This window comes from Musa acuminata, chromosome BXJ3-10 (assembly GCF_036884655.1).
Source record: "Musa acuminata AAA Group cultivar baxijiao chromosome BXJ3-10, Cavendish_Baxijiao_AAA, whole genome shotgun sequence".
NCBI lineage: Eukaryota > Viridiplantae > Streptophyta > Magnoliopsida > Zingiberales > Musaceae > Musa > Musa acuminata.
This window is the reverse complement of record NC_088358.1, coordinates 28,492,782-28,513,298: the sequence shown is the minus strand read 5'-3', so window position 1 is coordinate 28,513,298 and position 20,517 is coordinate 28,492,782. Positions and strand designations below refer to the sequence as shown.

Sequence of the window (20,517 nt, the reverse complement as noted above, 5' to 3'; positions counted from 1 at the left end):
ACCTTGTGGATGTGCCATAGAGCATCCTCATCAAAAAGAGTAGAGATGGACTTATCGGTATTGTATATTGTTCCATCATCAAAATTGAACGATATTTTACGTTAGGGTTCATAAGATAAAAGACAAGCATACATTAGTTCAAAAACCTCCCCTATGAACTTTTGCCAACTCATTGAAAGAAGTCATTCTCCAAACCTATTATCACAACATAACAAATCCTCTTTTCTTTTCTTTTTAGAAAAATGAATTTTATTTTCTTTTATTTTGAGAAGGCCGCGTTAAAACCGGCGTTCCCAACTCTGCTTCCGTTTTATTCTCCACCCAAACACTCCCCTGAAACACAAAAAAAACTCTTTCTTCTTCTTCTTCTTCTTCTTCTTCTTCTTCAACTGCTTGCACCGACTTTCTTCGCACCCCCTCCTCCTCCTCCTCCTCTCGTATTGCATTGGTTGTGGGCTTCGCCTTCGGCGATGGCGGCTCCCAATATCGATATGATCGCCGCCTTGTTGAGGAGCTGCCCGTTGATGCGGGGACCAGCCGCCGCCGCACCTCGCCGAGGCGACCGACGAGAGCGCTGGGGGAATCACGGTGGAGCTGAACTCCGACACCGCCCTCCCGTACCACTGGGAGCAGTGCCTTGACATGCGGGTGCGATCTCCCTCCCGTCCTCCCCTCCTTAAATGCGCCTCTCCGTATCGCCAATCATTGATCATAAATGCCCAACCCCTAGCCTCAAAAATGCGGTTGTGGGACCGATTCGGCCGTCAAAATCCTTCCTTTCCGCGCCGCGCCCATCTCTCTCTCTCTCTCTCGCTTCAAAACAGTCGGGCAAAACAGAAGAGATTACCGAGGGAGGGGGAGAGGAAGAACTTGTTTCTGATCTTTTGATGCAAAGAGCTAAAGAGCAGAAACGAAGTGGAAAGAGAGATCTATCGGTCTCGTATCCATGTCACTGTTCATTTACGTGGAAGAATAAAAGAAACTGAACACAAACTCTAGCAACTCGATAGAAAAGAAATCAAAATGATAAACTCACCAGGCACCAAATGATCTATGCCACTCTGGTGCCTTAATCTGATCCATATGGAACCAGGGAGAAGGATATATCTCATCAAATAATTCACCGTATAATGCTGAGTTGCAAACATCTCCAGGGAGAAGGTCCTCTGCCAACTTCTACATTCCTGCATTACAAAAGAATACATTACCAAGCAACAAGATATGCAATATGTTACATAGTTAAGAGAAGCAAATCTTACTGAGAAATTGATTCAGATTTCCAGGTTCATATCCAGAATCAAAAGACACAGAGAAGCATATTACTTGGTTTTGCAAACGTTTACAAGGCAATCATTCCGAATAAAACAGCAAAAGTTCAAACATCTCATTACAAGTTACATGCCTCCTCATAAGTTTTACAAATTGTAGCTTGGAATTATTGACTCGTAGACGATAAAGCTCATTCTTCAACATGGCAACTCTCTGCACCCAGTCCCAACTATTAAGAAGACGAAGAATGCAGATGTTATCTTCGATCAGTAGTTACCCGGCCTGTATCACATCAACATGGCAAAGACAAATGATCAAGGTGCTCAAGTGAAGGAAAATTAATATCGTAGCATAATTTGGTCCTTATGATAATTGATACATCATCTAAGCATAACAATGTATTCAATAGGCTTCTATGTAGAAGCTGCTGCAAGTGTTTATGATAAGTACCAGTCGAAACGAATATGATGCAGAAAATATCTATTAGACATCTTGTAAAATAAAATAAAAAAGGTCTCTTTTTCCAGTCAGTACATGCTTTTCATCCATGGTGGTGCATCTGCAAGCTCCTCTATGGATTTAGTGGACTATGGTTTAGGCCCCCTATTTTATTCTATCTCACCGCTTCATGCCCCGAAATGCAATCTCCTGTAGCTCCGTATGGGTAAAATATTTGGATTTCTTTAAGTTCAAAACCATGGAATTCGAGTCTGACATTGCCAATGAGTTGCTTAATAGTAATGTTTAAATATGTCATGTTTTCATGCATACAAAGCAGAGAAACAAATTCTGGAAAGAACATTAAAAAGAAAATTCTGAAGGTATCACCTTGCATACCCTATTATGCCTCTCCTCTGCTAATTTCTTGCCTCCTCTCAACACTTGAAATCAAGGAAACTAAAAAAGTTTCAGATCAGAGATTAGATGAGATTGTAGATCGGTGCGTGCCATGTCCATCTCTGCTTCTTCGAAACAAGATCTTATTTCTAATGCATCTTAGTTCTGATTGATTGAACCAAAAAAAAAATCCAGAAATTTGAGATAGCCCCTGCCCCCCGAAACTAGACTAGAGCAAGTTTTGTTCCATAACCATGATGACCCTCCCTTTTGAATATCATTTTTCACTCCCAAAAAACTGAAATCTAAAGACAAATGAAAGTAAAGAAGAAGTCAGAAGTATCATGCTAACACAAATGCCCTTTTCAGTGACTCACAAATTTCAAGTACAATCTTAACTAATTACTATGATTCCTCTTGCCCTTGAAACTCAATTCAATCTTGCTGAACAGACATTTCAGTTTGGCTGATCCATAAAAAATATTGTTTTGGCATGGTCAGAATAAGGTCTTGCAGTCTTGGAGTGGATGCAAGGCTATGTTCTTGATAAAACGGAGATCAGCTTTGCATTTCTGACATCCTTTAATATGCTTTCACTTTTCACCAAAGTTGTGTTCTTATAGTTCTGGATATCTACTAGAGCAACGGTGAGATGACACAACCAGGGTCTTTGGTGGCAAAAGAATGAAAAACCATGCGCAATTAGATTTTGCATATGCACCTTCCAGTGTTCCACTGTGCTACCAGCTCTTGGGATCTCATGCACAATTCGGAAACTGACAGAAACTAACCATAAAAAATAAAATAACATTCTTGCAAACTTAAAGTAACAGGACAAGAACTAGGTCTAATAACTTCATATAAAAATTGCATACCCATCTTTTGTATTTACTTTTACGTTATCATGTAGTAACATTACCATGTGGTAATCTTGCAATAGTCTTCAGAATATAGTCAAATTTTTATGTTACCATGTCTTTTAAGCTTCAACATGCAAACCCAGCAAGCTGTAACACAATCCGCAGTCTTGTCAACAGTCAACTTAAGGTCATACAGTATGTTGTTTCATCTGGTTTTAGAAACCTACTATTTACTCTTGTTACTATCCAATTTAAAACATAAAATTGTCTATTCTCAAGACACCTAACCAAAAATAAAAATCTATTTCAGACCAAGCAAATCATAATAGTAAACCAGATAAACATTTGAAATCAATCCAAAGGGCTCTTTCATCTGCTAAATACTGACTACAAAGAGCCGAGTTCTGATGCATTAACTATATACATATGTGCTACATGAACTCCCCATTTTTGTTGCTCTAAGAGGAAACGAATGATGAGAACGATCTGATACCCAGTCGGGGGTGAATCCAGAATTCATATAAGAATCCCAAGTCCTAACAAGAGAATTAACGTCAAACCAAAAGTAAAGACATGAATCTGCAGCCAAAGTTACCTCCTTTTCGCCTCGCATCATCTTACTCGCTGTCCCCGCTGTCATCCTCATCCTGATCAGGGTCGACATAAACCCCCGGCGGCGGAGGTTCCCGCCGCTGCGTACTTGAAGGAAGGATGTTCTCCGGATCGACCTCCACCAACGGATCATCAACGAAATCGCTGTCATCATCTCCCTCCCCGCCACTCTCGTCTTCACTACCCACATCGCTACCGTCGTCGCTGTCGTCATCATCGGCCTCCTTATCCCCCTCTTCCTCCTCCACCACTATCCCTTTTCCCTTGTCCACAGAGGTGAGAGCTCCCGTCCCTTCATCGACAGCGGGTAGGAGGAGGTGCAGAACAGAGGCCATCTCCAGCTTTTGATGCTTCTGCTCTCGCTCGCCCTCCCCTTCCACGAGGGGTTCGAGATCACGCTTGCGCTTCATTCTGGTTCTAGGGTTCGGGAACAAGGCTCTCCATTGGTCTTGGCCATGAAAAGTTAGGGGTTTGCTCCGGGAAGACGGTGCTTGGATTGGGTCTTGTTGCGGTGGTGCCATTTTATAGTTAACCTGCGGGACGCTTTTGAAATTAGAGTGTACACATTAAGAGGGTTATATATATATATATATATATATATATATATATATATATATATATATATATATATATATATATATCGTATTCGACACCTGATTAAGTTCTTCCGACTCGTTAGTGATCTAAGCATCCAATGAACCTTATCGATCAACAAACATACGTTTCGCATTGGACACCTGCCTCACAAGTGATGGCTTTTTTGACCTTAGAAACTTGCGGGACACCCAAACGCCACCGACCATAGTCCGCACCTCTCCCCGTTTCCCGGCCTATTCCTATCCTCGTTTCATTCGATCACTTTCCCATGCTTTGGAGTATTCGACTGTCACGTGTGCAGCAGCCCTAATAAGGGTATTTTACAGGCCCTATACGCGTCCGTGCAATCCTCCGCGAAAAATATCACAAATGCATCGTACATACGGGCGGTGACCAGACACAGCTGGTACGGGTACGGTTGCCCGAGGACTCCCAGGATCCGGTCCAACGTCGACTTCAGGGATCCCCTTTGAATCCATTACGTGGCAACTTATGGTCCGTAGAGAAATGCCGCAGACTGCGTAGCAGAATCCGTACCTACCGCGGAAGTCCCAAGGTTGTTTCGCGTTTCACCTTCCTTCTCTCGACACGTGTCCGTTTCAGTAAAACACGCTGGCGTCACGTGCATTCGATCGCCCACGACGCCCGCGTGGACACCAGCCGAACCCGCGATTCATCAAATCGCATGTCTCCATATCTCGCCCTTATGCTTTCCCAAAATTTTTAAATTACCCCTCCGTTACTCGAACTCTGCAGCCGTTTGATCTCACCACCGAGTGACACCAACGGATGATATTACATCGCCAGTAGATGGGTGATTCGGGGAAGTTAAAAAACTAATGGAAGGAAGGCGCGCTGCTATTTCTCGCTGCTGGCGCTGCCGCGCTGCTGCTTCTGCAGTATCATTCCTCACCACGACAACAAAAATATAACGGAAATAAGCAAAGGGAGCAGCCGAAGGGAGAAGGAATGGCGATGGGTAATACCTTGGTGGAGCTCGATTTCTTCGGGATCGAGAAGGAGATGGCGGCCAGCTTCCACGCCTTGGATCGAACAAGTCCCGCCCGAGGTCCTCCTCTGTCTCTCCCTTCTTTTTCTTAGTATATGGCCTTTTCTTGCGTTTGGCGTGTTTGTTCTCGGATCTTGTGGTCGTTCTTGATGGTTGTTATCGTCTTGCGCTTTGGTTAAGGTAAACAACTCTCCAGGGTCAACCCCCAACTTATCAGGAGCGCGATCGCCCCCGGCCACTCATGGCCGGCCGCGACTCCACAGCCGCTTGCTGAGACCGCCATGTTCTTCCCCTCCCCGTCTTCGTCGCCGCTGCCGGTTCTGAATCCCTCCTTCCGGTTCGCCATTCTACTATTTGTCTTCAACTTTTTCTTCGTGCAAAAAACTGAATCGGATTTGTATTATTTTCTCAAACAATTTCAAGGCCGATTTGGGAGATGTCGAAGGGAACAGCGCCGCTGACGATCTTCTACAACGGTGCGGTGGCCGTTTTCGACCTCCCAAAAGAAAGGGTTTGTTCCCCATCCCGTTCCGTTCCCCCTCTCATTCTCGCGCTCTCCGGTCTCCTTTTTCTCTCCGTTTCTTATCCAAAGAAACATCACTAAATATTAATAAATGCTGTAGGTGGAGGTTATTTTGAAGCTGGCGGAGGACGGTAACGCGGGTAACGGCCGGAGGAATCGGTCGCTCGACGAACTTAACCAAGGTAGCCACCAAATCCAAAAACTCCTCTAACGTCGTTTAGGATGCGTTAACCGAGCATTTGCCTGAAATGGAAGCCTCTCTTCTTCGTGCAGACTCGCTGCCGATGGCGCGGAGGAAGTCGCTGCAGCGATTCCTCGAGAAGCGCAAGCGAAGGTAATATAATTTATTTCACTTACAAATATCCATGCGGGTCTCGAATCCACCGTCCGTCAGTCCCTCCCGCCTTGAATCGGACCGCGGATCTCACGGCCAACGAAGTACGGGAGAGGAGTGTATTTAGTAATTAACAATAAGTTTTTATTATTATTTTCACGTGATCAGATTAATTGTTGGTGGCATGGCGAGGTCACGAGAATGGTATGTTTCAAATTATATTAACATAAGCGGGACGCACGTTCCTTCTTAACCACATGTAATAGATATACATATACGAATGCACCTCAGCATGGTTGTCACTGTCCACATATTTTTACTGACGAATAATAGCTTCAATACGAAAAGGAAAATAAAACGTGAGAACAACCTATACCAACCGCATCCTACGTATTATTAATACTTTACTTTAAGTTGACTTGGAACAGATATTTACGGCAAGCGAGGAATATGTGGTGCAGATGAGACCGGACAAAGTCTAATATTTAGTAGTATGTTTTAGTATCGTTTTCATGATTCTAATGGGTTGTTTGTCATGTGCAGGATGACGGCGTCCGGGCCATTCGTCAGGGAAACTGAGGTGGCGGGTTCGTCGGAGAAGACGACTTCGGATCCCTTGTCTGGCTTCTGACATCCAACGCTGTCGTTCTTTAGTTTGCTTTGGTTTCATTGCGTTAAGGTAGAAAGGGTGGCCTTAAGTTGCCGGTCCATTTTGTGCACTATGGTTCCGTATGTTTAACCTTCTTTGATGGACGTGGATGTTGACTTGAAGATTTAATTCTTCAAGACTGTGGCAATGAATACTTGCCAAGGATGTGTTTTAGCGACGAGGAGGACTATGTGTTTTCTTTGCTTGTATGAATTGCACAGAGAAAGCCGGTAAGGTCTACTTTTTCGTTCCCTACTTGCTCCTGCTGAACCTTCGTTTATATTGCTCAGAACGGAACGTCATAATTCATACCTCTAAATTTTGATCTATACCTGCTGTCTGATGATCCAGTACAAGAATCATATCTCAAAATCACATTTCTCCTTCTGTTTTCTTTGGTTGGCAACGAAGTACCTTTGTGTGTTCTGTTCGTGGTATTTCTTCTGTGACTAAACAGAGTTCTTTCGTACCTGAGGGCCGTCCAGAAAAATGACACCGTCGCAGTATTTTCCTTCTCTCTCTAATGGAGTACGGCGTTGCCCACAGCTCGTGGTCATCTCCTTTGTATATAATATCTTAATATAACCGAGACATCATTACAAGTGCGTGTGGCATGAACAAACAAATTAACTTTTCGATTTCTACAACAGTGGAAGAAGCTTCAACATAGAGAATTCTATGACAGCGCAAGAAGCTTCCGTGCAACACCACATCGGCGAGTGGAACTTGCAGGCTTATGAAGACTCGTCCTCGACCGTTCATTTTCACAATTTTCTCTCACTCAATCACATGATTTGATGGAATCAACTTTATGATATAACTTCTCCATGAAGTGATCTATCGAACTTGCATTCCGCCATGTTGAACATGGGCCAACAGCTATGGATACGGCTTATCAACCGAAGCATAGCATATACGTATTATAAAACGAAAATTTATATATAATGTGATTTGACTCAAGTGCTTACTGTTCTTACCATTACTATATATAGTATCATCAATACATGTGGCACCTAACGCCATTTGGTGATCAACGCCAAGGAAACAACTGACAATGGTGATAAGATTCCTGTAGATGCGTTTCAACTTTATTATACTTTACGGGGAACAATGGACACAACAAAACTTAAAAGACTCATCTGCATGTTTCCAACAAGGTTTAGGATCGTTAGGGAAAATATCCATCTCAATTAGGACTCCACATGTCATAGACCAATCGGATCGAGATGGTCAAGATTTTGGTGAACAATTGAGTATCGACGTTATTTCTATTCAAATTGTAAAATATTTTTTCAAGATGAACCAATTATGAAAAGCTAATCATATTACAATAATCGAGTTCAATTAATATTTACTTGATTTATTATTTTATTTCATTACTAACTTAATCGTGGGAGATATTACGTTAAAAATCTCGCTCGATTTCGATCTTTATGTAATTCGATATAAGATATTCTCAATCTATACGAATGATTTGTTCCGCATGCAATAAAGACAAACTAATTCAATAATTACTGACATTTTTCGTAAAAAGCTAACTTACATCCAAATATCTATAATTTTTCTGGACCAACTCAATTCAAAATATTTAAGCTTACAAAAATGACAGTGGACCATTTAGTGCTGTATCCATTATTTCGATGCAAGTCAAAATCGAGATAGGATTAATAATACTGGTAAATATCAATTTGGCTGAGCTCTCAATAGCCAATCATTCCTCTATTGACGATGGAACTGATGGAAGAGTTAATGATGGAATTGTAGGATTGAGATGGATCTCTTCCCAGCTTCTTTATAACCAGCTTAAAGACTGCCATCAGAGTCCCAACCCTGCTAACTCATTGCTGCCACTGATCTCGCTGTATCGGTCTCCTCTTTCTCGCCTCTTCTTCTTCTTCTTCTTCTTCTTCTTCTTCTTCTTCTTCTTCTTCTTTCAGCTGTTGACATCGATTCTGTCACTGCATTATGGCTTCCTCGCATTGGGACTCTGCTTGCGTTTCAAAGACCACGGCTGAGATGCTCCTCCTCATGCCGCAGCAGCAAGTCGCAGTGGCAGCAGCAGCAGCTGCTGTCACAGACTTCGATAGCAGCAGCTCCCTTGATACTGGTACAGATGCTCCCTCGGCTGATGGAGTCATAATTAGTTCGCCATTGTCGAGTGAACTCCATGAATCTAAAAAGGTCCAGAACCAGAACCAACATGGCCGTGTGGATCATAAAAGAAAGACCAAAGACGAGGCTAGTTTGGTCACTGGTGAATCCGAGGTAAGAACATCATCAAGTTGAACTGTTGGTAGCTTAGCTGTTTTGCTTCCTCAATACCTTGTTTCCTCTCTTTCTGTTGCTAGGGGATCAGGGATGGCAAGTGCAAGAAACAGAAGAGGCCTAAAGGTGGGTTAAAGATAACAGAGGAACTGAGGAGCTCCTCTGATGGATACGTTCATGTGAGGGCAAGGAGAGGTCAAGCAACGGACAACCACAGCCTCTCGGAAAGGGTACTACTACTACCACTATATGACACTTGACGCCATAGCTTCAGACCTCCATAATCACAAAGCTTCAAACCATGTCATGGTTTCAGGTGAGAAGGAAGAAGATTAGTGAAAGGATGAAGATGCTGCAAGGTCTTGTTCCTGGCTGTGACAAGGTCACCGGTAAAGCACTGATCCTGGATGAGATAATTAACTATGTGCAGTGCTTGCAGAACCAAGTTGAGGTAAACTGCAAATGATGTGTTGTTGATGGGCACCCCTCTTGTTCTGCAATTGCTAAATCTATTAGGTTTTGTCCAGTTTCTCTCCATGAAGATTGCTTCTTTGAGCCCCGTATTATACGATTTCGACGTCGGTTTTGCCGATTGCATAAACCAGCCACAGGTGATCTGCAAACCTCATACTTCTCTTGTGTTTGTTTGGCTATCATCAGTGAATCGGGGTGATGTTAATGTGCTTGTGGCATCTGAAATCTCAGAAACTGATCACGAGAAGCATACCACAACCATTGTCCTATGTAGACCAGATGAATCATCTTCAAGCCAAAGCTTTTGACAGTGGAACCACAACCTTCTCTCAGGTTTGGTCTCTTACTCAGCTTTATCCGAATCAAGAACAAACGCAGGTAGCAAATCCTGGACATGATGATATTTTACAGGATGAAGGCAGTGCACTGCAAATGGGTGAACAAACACAAGGGTTCGTCGATCAAATAGGGTTCACCAACATGTACTCTTTTGAGTAGAGAATAAATGGTGAGTCACAAACTTGGATATCGATGATGGAATTATTATTTGCATCCTAGTTGGATTCCTAAGAGATTAATCTTCTCTTATCGTGCATTCTTACCACAGCATGTACATGGACGAAGGACAACACAGCTGCAGACCCAGACAGAAGCACTCAATGTTCTTGCATCGGCTTCTGCAGTCGCAGTATCATTTCAAGACCCATGTGAAACAGTGTCTCTCTACAAGACTGCACTGTGCTGAAGGAGAGAAGGCAGAGAGAGAGCAAGGGCAAGGCAGGAAGTCAGAGAAGAGACTCAAAAATGAGGAGGCGATGTTGGCTATTTGGCCAGTGAAGTGATGCACATATCTGGAGACAATTTGTCATGTTAACTAGCTTGCATATGTTCTCATAAATAATATCGTATTGCTAGTTTACTGGTATCTTTCTTCTTCATTGTCTGACAGTATTACACCGAGATCGAGAGAGAGAGAGAGAGATAAATTCTTACATCATTGCTATCACCTCTTCTCCTTCACGAGCTCGAAAGCTCTGTCCACTGTACTACTTTTTGCTTGGATTCACTTCACTGTCCTGTGGAAAGTTTGTGATCCACTTTCCGGTTTGACAATGCAGCCTGCTTTTTCAAACTTGTGCGAGGATATTAGGATCAGTCCTCGTAAAGAAACTCCAAACTTATATATCCAATGGTGTTTTTTTTATTTTGTTTTTCTCTATTTTTTTGAGTCTCGATCACAATATTTTTTTTTTATGAAAATACCTAAATGATAAGATTACTGATTTGAAATCTCATAGAGGATAATAAATTAATTTATATTATTTTTTTAAGTTTTTGTTTCTTAATTATATTTTTTTTATAGGATTATAATATTTTTGTGAAGGTGTTTAACATATTATAACTAGGATAACGGATATACATTGATATAAGGAATATATGCCTTCAATCATGATCCAACATGTAACAGTCTCACTACTAACAGTAAAAACTCTCATAGGTTAACTATCATGTTAAGATTACATCCTCTTAAGGTTACAAGAGGGTTCACGAGACCTCGACTCCCTTATCGAGGGCACCGTTAAATATGTTTAATCTAAGAGGTGTTCTTTGAGGCTCAATTCAAACTGACAAAATCAAATGAACTCATCTAAAAGATATCATTTAACAACAGGAAATAATATCATTAATCAACCATCATTTATAAATAAATGTCAAGTAATAAAAATCATTCCTGCTTTGTAGTGATTGGACAGTCACAAGATTTCTCATGATTTAACAAATAAACATAGAGATTTTGCGGTGAATGAAGCTATCCAAAATCAAATAGTTGATCTGAAAAAATATATATACGTACCAACAAACAAACAATATTGCATTATGTATATTACAAATGAGAGAATCTCTACAGTGGTATTCATTTCAAAAGAGAAAAACTTGCATTTTGATCTAAAAAATGTTGATTAATCCTGATTATTAAACATTTTTATCTCAGCTTATATTCCATTTTAACAGCAGCAATTTGTGTTCCTTATAATTATTTTAAATATATATATTCAATGCACGAGACTCTCGTCGGGATGATCAATGTATATAGTTTTATTTTTAAAATTTTTAAAAAAATATTTTTATGATTTAAATTATTATCTCTTATGTTAAAATAAAATAATAATAATAATAATAATAATAATAACCCTCCTTTTTACTGTTTTCCTTTTAAGATGTTGAATTCTGAAGAAAGAAGACGCACCCATTTAAAGGTCCTGTCGACTCGTTGCTGCCTCCGTAGTATGCCTCCAGCTCATTGTGGGTCTTCTGCTGCTTCATAATTGCTCGAGAAATCCATGCACTCATAATCATAAGGAATAGGGTACAAAGTGTTTGTTGATATGCACGTTTCCCGGAGGAGGTCCCTCCAAGGTAAAAGAAAAGGCACACTTGGTGTCAGCTTTCGAGTACCACAAAGAGGCCGACGACCATGGTTCATGCACTGTCCCTCTCCACTGTTCCTGTTACTCTGGAGGACCAAGGATAAGATCGAATGATACGAGGGGTGGGATCCTTGTGCACGTCCACTGTTGGAGCCTGGGACTGATGTTAGACTGCGCCGGTATTGGCGGCGAGGAGGGAGCACGGCGGCATGGTGCAGGGCGTCGGGAGGCTGATGAGGGAGAGAAGCTGACGATGGACTTAATGTGGCATGGCGTACTGCTGCAGGGGCGGGCTGTCCTCGGAACAGATAAAAGAGTGACAGATCCCCCACATGGCGTTTGTTCCTGGGCCAAAGTATCAATTAGCATCCCCACTGTTCTCTTTTTTTTTCCTTTCTTTTTACCATATGACATTTTCGCTATTCATTTTTATCTTATAAACATCAATTTTATTCTCATTTTGAAATATTCTTAAACCCATAAATAAGTTTAGATCAATAAATCTGTTCGGATCAACCCTCCTCCTCCTCCGTTTTCACCTCCATCTCCATCTCTTTCGGCCTCTCTCTTTCTCACTCGGCTTCCTTCCTTTTTATCATTTCTCACTCTACCTCGTCTTCTTATCCTTCCTCGTCCTTTTCGTTTGTCTTTTACTCCTTCATTGCTTTCTTCATTTTCTATTACTCATAATTTATTTTAAAAAAATTTATTATACTTGAATTGTACTTGGATTATAATTAAGTTGTACTCGAGTTATACTTAAATCATAGAATCTATTAAAAAATATATTAATTTAAAATTATCTTGAATTCATCATTAAATAAAAATTAGTATTTTTTATTAAAATTATCTAAAAATATATATATTACTAAATTTAAAATAGGTTAGGTGATGGAGTCTAACTTAGTTCAATCTCAAGTGTAGGTATGTCAACATAGGAAATAGAAAATATAAAATATAAAATTTTTGTGATTCGTTTTATGGTGAATTTAAAATAATTTTAGATAATAATTAATATATTTTATGAATGAATGTAAATCAAGTGTAACAACTCTTCTAAGTAATTCATAATAATTTTATATAAAAATTAATATTTTGTTGAGGATAATTCCTTATAGTTTTTAGTTTTATGATAAATTTAAGATAATTTTATATATAAATTAATATATCTTTTAATATGTTATGAGTATAACTCAAATGTAATGACTCTTTTGAGCAAACTATAAGGAAGAGGATGAGGCGAGGGATTAGAAATAGTGGAAGAGTAGAAGAAAGAGAAGAAGGAGAGCGAAGTGAGAAGAGACGAGACTAAAACGAAGAGAAGGAAAAGGCGACGAAGAAAAAGGAAGAGATGGTAAAAGGGAATGAGAAGGAGGTGAATTGATAGAACCGAACCAGATTAATAAAAAAGAAAATCAAACCATAAATTTTATATAAATTTCAATATAATTTAATCTAAAGAATGAGAGTATTTTTGTTCAAATTTGAAAAAGGAAAAGAAAAAAAAGAGGTGTCATCCGATAAAAATGAATAATGAAGACACCAAAAAATAATAGTTGGAACAAATTGACCTTGTTCTTTTGTCTTCACCACTTTGAATCCGTTCCTCTTAGGAGCCTTCAAATATCACCATCTTTTCTACTCTGTCTGTAAGAGTTACTAGTGCGGTCTGCAGCATGCTATATCCATGACAAGAACCAGCATTGTCCAATATGTTTGGAGAAAGATTCCACCAGTAATGAAACAGTGCCTCTCACATCCACAGATGCAAAGGTTGCATGGCCTGGTGATTGCTTAAGAAAATGATGCACTGGTATGATTCAATATAAGCCAGTTGCCAAAGGGAGAAGGATTTGGAGCACAAAAGCCAGTATAATTATCTCCACATTTCATATTCTTGATCTTTTCTGCAATCCAGATAATAATTCATTTCCTTCACAAAGTGGAAATATAGGTACCAATTGAGCAATGAGTCTCTTGAAGGAAGCTTGGCAGTGTCAATTTACTGCTAAGAAGATGTTTATGGTACAGAAGAAAGAACTTATATCATAAATTTTACAAATCATCAACTGCTAAACGTTTAAATGTGTCATCCCTCGTACTTCTTACCATCTTAAATGATCGCAAACTAAATTGTGATGCATAAATCCACAAGGAGACTCATAGACAGGACATAAACACTTGAGCTTTCGAGGGGTCATGCTGCTCTGGGAGGCCATGGAATGCTACTCTGATGGCATGTGATTTTCTGATTACATAGGCAACCTGTCTTTGCAGATGACCATGCTCCATGTTTCTTCATGTCTGATTCCTCCAAATGGCTTGCTTTCTTATAATGGTGTGCTCATTTTGCCGAATTGTTGCTGGATGTGGTAGCAGAAACAACTGTAGCAACTATAGGTCATCAGTTGGGATGTCGAACCATCTGGGCCTCTTGGGAGTGGTTCAAAGCATTAAGGCTGCTTCTGTTGACATATAAGAACACATAAATAGAATTAACACGGTATTAACAGTGGCCTCTGCTTACCAAGACAAGCAATACCTATGCATAGGCAATAACATCTGCGAAGCAGTTGATTTTAACGGTTACATTAGTTCTTGACACCTTTATGATGACAATCGCAACTCCTCAGAACTGAGGGCTGGACAAACTTTTTGATACGAAAGTGTTTCTGTAGGTGGCACCCTTCTAAAGAGAGAAGAAAGAAATGTCAAAGAATGAGAGAAAAAAGGTTCAAACACACATATCGGGTGACAGTTTTTTTGTGGTTCCATGACCTAAACAAGGTTTTACATCTAGACAGTTGTGACATACTGACTTCACATGTAATTTTCCTCTGCAGCCTTCAACAGTGAAGGCCTACTTAGAAGTTGAAAAAGCAAAGTCACAAGTTACTAATAGACACACATTACAAAATAAATACTTGATTAATTCAACGTGACTTTACTTGCAGCTGCAACAACTAGAACAAATTCTTTTATCCAAGGAATAGAGTAAAGATTGCTGGAATTCATAAATGTCAACTAAGATACATCTTTGAAATGTATACCAAATAGAAGTGCAAGAGGGAAAGAACAAGGTCCAGTGTTCTCTTCATGGCAGTTTATCAAATCAGCTTACTAACTCTTCATTTGTTTGGCACAGCATGAGGCCATTTGCAACCTACTAGTTTTGTATCAAAAATGGCACTTAATCAATATTTCTCGCAGAAGATATACCATGAAGGAAAAAATAATTAATGAACCACCAATGAAGGAAATAATTTACCGTTGCTTTGGGGCAGGAAGTAAATGGAAATGGACTGTGGTCATGAAAACCTCTTTATGCTTCCAGATAAGTATAAAAAAAGCATTCAGCATTACTTAATTCCAAGAAAATAGATGACCGTAAGTTCTAGAAAATTTCTGCTTTTATTGTTTTTCTTTAGTAATATCAAGAATCCTTCATAAAGCTATCATTACAAAACTGCAAAATTCACTCAGTTGAAAGAGGCTAAGCTATACCACTCGAAATTTCCTTCTGGCATGATTCTGATCTTCTATGAGGTGCATTTGCCATGATAACTTAATTCCATAATTCATACAACAGTAAGCATGATGAACTCAACGATATATAGTTTGGACTCATAGTGGATGAAGGACACTACTCAGGCTTCAGTTCTTTCTTTCCCTTTTCCACCTTTGATTTTTCTTGATAGTCATAAAAAGCTTAATGGGCTAGTATGGACCAGATTTAGTTAAATAGAAATATGGTACTCACAGTATAAATCAACTTGTAATAAGTCCTGTAAGGCATGCATAGGTTTATGAATCAAAACTGGAAGAGAACATGAAAAGGAAGAATCCATCGGGGAACATTTAGCTTGCATAAATGTAATGTTAGCAAGATTTGTGTTTGATGACTAAATAAGAATATTCCCAAGTATACATATGCAAGATTAATAAAGCCTATGACTATTTTTCAACAGAAGTAACAGAAAGCAGGCATCAAGGTTGATAAAAAAGCCTTTTTGTTATGGAAGAAAATTCATATATTCCCTGTATTGGATATCCACTGATAGTGATATGATGTATCTCTAGTGAATTCACAGCTCAAGAGGAAAACATAGGTGAAGAATCAATAAAATGAGATGAAGAATGCCCACCTTTCACATACATGCAAAAAAGAGAGGAGGGATGAAGATGGAAGGCAGAAAAAGCATATGTGGAAAAAAAAAGGATATGCTACATAAAATCAAATGACAAAAAGGTAAAACTGGCATACCTATAGTGGTGCAAGTTAATAAGTCACCAAGGAAGAATCTCTGAAGAAATATGCCACTCTGGTGATCCATGTTTAGAGTTGGACCTAACAAAGAGAGAGAAAAGAGAAGTATTATGAGCAGCAGTTTTTAAGCCAAAAAGGACTCTCTAATGGTGGGGGTTTACAGAGAAAGTTTACACAATAATGATAACATAAACTAGGGTAAAATATACACATCACACAGTAATGTTCTTACCATAACAAATCAAGCGAAAAGTTCTTGTTTATTCTAATGCAATTCACATGCACTCTCAACTACAAGCATCCTTTCTGATAGGAAATTTTGATATGTAAAAGCAACATATCATGAAAGTGAACATTCCACATTTTCCCCTTATATTTGCTGACGTGTGGAATTTTCTTTTCTCGTCTGCAATTGCTAGCCTCTTCCAGGCACATAAGCATCACCAATAATCACCACAGGAACAAGTTCCATCTTCAAAATGATGAAAGCGATTAATATCTCTCACAGTGATATCCCGCTGAATGACTTTAGATATTACTTTGAATGCAGCATGACAATCTTGGCAGAAACGGAGATTCTTGATTATACAAATTGGGCTTCCAGGTGGAAGTCTTATAACCGCAAATGCCAAGGCCAACCTCTCACTATGCACCCATACAATTCGTTCTTTTTTATCATCATCAATATCATGCAATACCACATTAACGTCCGGAACATAACCTGCTCTGTTAACTTTAATATGTAACCATTCTAGCATAGCATTGATCGCCCTAGTGTCAGGATGTGAGTAATCTCCCATGCAAAAGGAGTGAATTTCACCATGAAACTCAATCCAGCTACGACCAGGTTCCTTTTTCACTCCTTTGGCTCTCATGGATTTCCTGACAAGAGCCACATGATCCCAACTTTTTCCTGCAGCATACAAGTTTGACATTAAGACATATGTTGTCTCATCCTGAGGTTCCATCTCAAGTATCCTTTCTGCACACAGGTTCCCTAGCTCAATATTTTTGTGAATCAAACAACCACCAAGTAGTGCACGCCAGACCATAACACTAGGTTTTACTGTCATCCGGTCAATAAATTCCTTCGCTTCATTCAGACGACCAGAACGCCCTAAAAGGCTGGCCATGCAAGTATAATGTTCCATACTTGGCACAATGCCATAATCCTCAGCCATAGAGTTAAAATAAGACAGACCTTGGTCCACTAAACCCACATTACTGCATGCTGATAAGACACCGACGAAAGTCACACCATTGGGCTCAACCTTGTTGTCCCTCATCTTTTTGAACAGGCCTAAGGCATTGGTACCTAAGCCATGTAGTGCATATCCACAGATCAAAGCATTCCAAGATATCAAATCACATTCCTTCATTACATCAAAGACCTTGTGAGCATCTTTGATGCTCCCACATTTGGCATATGTATCTATTAGAGAATTACTAACAACAGCATCGTCACTTAGTGTGGTCTTTGCAATCAATGAATGAACCTGCCTTGCCTGCTCGATGGCAGCTATGCTCACACAAGCTTGAAGTGCACTAGAGTAGGTGACTTGAGATTTTGGTACTTGAGCAACATGCATCTGACTAAAGAGTTTCAATGCCTCCTCACCAAAGCCTAGTTGCATATAACCTACAATGAGTGTGTTCCAACTCACATCATTGCTATTGGACAAGTCTGAGAAAATAACCATTGATGCATCCATATTCCCACACTTAGCATAAAGATTAATTAGAGGATTTGCAACAAAAATCTCTGTATCAAGACCTATCTTAACAACACGGCCATGGACTTGCCTTCCCATGTCCAAGCCTCTACTGTTTGCACAAGCTTGTAAAACACTAGAAAAACTGTATTCATTGGGCTCTACTGGGACCCTCATCATCCGCATGAAAATCGCCAATGCCTCTTCATTTTGATCAATTTGTGCATAACGTGCAATCATAAAACTCCAAAGGATCACATCAATCTGGGGAACTGCCTCAAAAATTGCACGAGCATCCTTGATGTCCCCATATTTTGCATACACATCAAGCAGTGAACCACCCACATAAGGGTCCAACTCATAGCAAGTTTTAATTGAACAACCATGTATACTCTTTCCCAATGTTAATGATGAAAGGGAGACAGATGCCTTGATCAGGCTAGTAAGCGTGATGTTGTTTGGTCTCAAGCCAGAAATGGTCATCCTAGAGAATAGTTGCAAGGCATCCTCAGCACAATCATTATCAGCATAGCAAGAAATCATCCCTGTCCAAGCAACAATGTCTTTTTCGACAATCCCATCAAAAACCTTTCTTGCCTCATCGACATAACCACAGAGCGAATAAGTATCAAGTAAAGCGGCACCAACATACGCATTTGACTCATGACCAAGCCTACAAATGCAGGCGTGCACATGACGACCAAGCTCTGGCAGCTCCATAACAACAAATAGCTTTAAAACTGTGGTGAACACGAACTGGTTAAGTTGGTGGCCTTCTCTATGAAGCCTGTGAAAAAGCTGCACTGCTTCAATGAGCTTGCCGCACTTGGCATAAGCCTGAATTAAGGTGACGAAAGAAACCATATTTCTTTCGGGCATTTCTGCAAACAATAGACACGCATCGTCTACAATATCAAATTTTGCATACATGTTCAGCAAGATATTTAGGCAGAACAAATCCAAACAGCCGCCATGTTTCAGGGAATGACAGTGAACAGCTCTTCCTCTAACATGATCGACTTCGGCAATGCATTCCTGAAATGCTCGTGCATAAGCATAAGAATCGAACACCGGTGACCGGCCAATATAATCCTCTCCTTCTACAGCATATAATGCGGCGCTCGACAGAGAGCTACGCCGACGGAGGTGAGCCGAAGAAGTGTTTCGTTGGACAAACGAGAAGACTGGCCAAAATTTGGGTCCCCTGAGCCGCAAAAATCTGATCATAACGCTGAAATCAATGGGGAGAATGAGAAAAGGCGTAGATCAGATCCCAATCAATCTTCATAGTGTTTGAGCGGAATTAGACTATTTCGCATCTCGACGCAGTGGCCTCCGGCAGCGCAGCAAAAGCGGCGACGGCCGGAAGAGTTCGAAGAGCTCGCGAAATTGTTGCGGGCATATTCTCATAAACAGCCCTATATATATATATATATATAGGGCTGTTTATGAGAATATATATATATATATATATATATATATATATATATATATATATATATATATATATATATATATATACATAATCGCTTCTTCGACACATAATTACATTCGTATCAAATTAATAATCTAAATTTCAGCATCATAAAATTCATAAATGAATACTAATTAAACAATTGAAAATAACGATATTTAAAAATAAAATAAATATCGAAAAAAATCACAGCCATAATATGGCTGATGACCGAAGGGGACCCACGCACCAGATAGAGATTGCCAACGTGGACCTCTCAACATTTCAAATGTGGATGATTGCACCGTTCCCCGCTCACCCTCCCCCCCTTGCTAGTTTCCTCTACCTCGACTCCTGTCTCCTCCATTCCCTCCGGTTCCAATGGCTGCTGTATCTGCTGCCACTTTGACGCCTTGATCCTTGAAGCCAGCGAGGCAGAGCAACTAGGTGACATACTCTTCTTCTGGAAGACTCGTTCGCATGAATGCTTCTGCAGTAGTCCTTTCGGAGTCCAATTGTAGTAACTATCAAAGCAAGTTTATACTCTCGCACAAACCTGGGGAATATTATTTGTTTGAAAGGGCTCATTTTTACGGCATTCTACTCGTTGTAAGCACAGTATGCTTTAGATACGATACTTTTTGTTGACTATAAATTTAACGTTTGAAATGATCTCTACAGCCTGATGACCGTGAGTGATGCAGACAAATGGGATGATCTCCAGTGAAGCTCGTCTCTTTCACATCTGCTGCATGGTATCGTCTTGTCTTGGTTCGTCCACATCTTTTCAGCTCTTTTTTGTTGTTGTTCTTCTTCTTGCTGCTAATGCGTGGGAAGAACATGACATTAAAGATTCTTTCTTTGGAGCGGATTCACTGAACATGGTATTGTAGCTCATCTAAATCATATCCACCCATGTCTTCTGCACTGCGTACCTTCCCATTGCCGCAGATGGCATGACCTGAGGTTTCAGGTGGAGATCGTGATGTGCACCGAGGAGCAGTTTGGCATCAACATCGAGGAAGACAATTCCCAGAACCATCACCAGGGTTCAAGAAGCAGCAGAACTGATAGAGAAGCTGCTGGTTGAGCAGAAAGCCGGGGCGCAGTCCAGTGAACAAAGCTTCCGTTGAAGCTATTGATCGGTTCACGGACATGATTTGTTCTTCGTTCTTCCATTCATTTGGTGCTCGTGCGAAAGAAGTCTGTGATCCTTTCAGAGAATAG

The 20,517-nt window shown here is 40.2% G+C and overlaps 3 protein-coding genes and 1 long non-coding RNA gene across 6 annotated transcripts; 2 read left to right on the top strand and 2 right to left on the bottom strand.

Annotated features, from left to right (window-relative positions):
* Positions 1-1,301: 1,301 nt before the first annotated feature.
* On the bottom strand, positions 1,302-4,060 carry LOC135650460 (uncharacterized). The gene is made up of 2 exons (XR_010501536.1): positions 3,562-4,060; positions 1,302-1,551 (listed from the first exon to the last, which is right to left on the bottom strand). It is a non-coding gene; the product is annotated as an uncharacterized LOC135650460 (long non-coding RNA).
* A 997-nt stretch (positions 4,061-5,057) lies between these two features.
* On the top strand, positions 5,058-6,941 carry LOC103968583 (protein TIFY 9). Its single transcript, XM_009381846.3, has 6 exons — positions 5,058-5,244; positions 5,365-5,521; positions 5,608-5,695; positions 5,808-5,889; positions 5,981-6,041; positions 6,585-6,941. The coding sequence occupies exons 1-6, from the start codon at positions 5,145-5,147 to the stop codon at positions 6,670-6,672; spliced, it is 576 nt and encodes a 191-aa protein (XP_009380121.2). The 5' UTR covers positions 5,058-5,144; the 3' UTR covers positions 6,673-6,941.
* Positions 6,942-8,510: 1,569 nt separating this feature from the next.
* On the top strand, positions 8,511-10,419 carry LOC103969802 (basic helix-loop-helix protein 80-like). Of its 2 annotated transcripts, none has more exons than XM_065170346.1 (7): positions 8,511-8,955; positions 9,039-9,185; positions 9,272-9,406; positions 9,483-9,566; positions 9,661-9,762; positions 9,848-9,937; positions 10,037-10,419. In XM_065170346.1, the coding sequence occupies exons 1-6, from the start codon at positions 8,656-8,658 to the stop codon at positions 9,896-9,898; spliced, it is 819 nt and encodes a 272-aa protein (XP_065026418.1). In that variant the 5' UTR covers positions 8,511-8,655; the 3' UTR covers positions 9,899-9,937; positions 10,037-10,419. The 2 variants fall into 2 exon arrangements, with proteins under 2 accessions (XP_065026418.1, XP_065026417.1); XM_065170345.1 differs by having other exon boundaries at positions 8,512-8,955; positions 9,841-9,937; positions 10,037-10,417.
* Positions 10,420-13,835: 3,416 nt separating this feature from the next.
* On the bottom strand, positions 13,836-19,225 carry LOC103968581 (putative pentatricopeptide repeat-containing protein At5g13230, mitochondrial). 2 transcript variants are annotated; one of them, XM_065170664.1, is made up of 4 exons: positions 16,358-19,225; positions 16,123-16,206; positions 14,909-15,021; positions 13,836-14,323 (listed from the first exon to the last, which is right to left on the bottom strand). In XM_065170664.1, the coding sequence occupies exon 1, from the start codon at positions 19,062-19,064 to the stop codon at positions 16,566-16,568; it is 2,499 nt and encodes an 832-aa protein (XP_065026736.1). In that variant the 5' UTR covers positions 19,065-19,225; the 3' UTR covers positions 13,836-14,323; positions 14,909-15,021; positions 16,123-16,206; positions 16,358-16,565. The 2 variants fall into 2 exon arrangements, with proteins under 2 accessions (XP_065026736.1, XP_009380120.2); XM_009381845.3 differs by lacking the exon at positions 14,909-15,021.
* Positions 19,226-20,517: the final 1,292 nt, after the last annotated feature.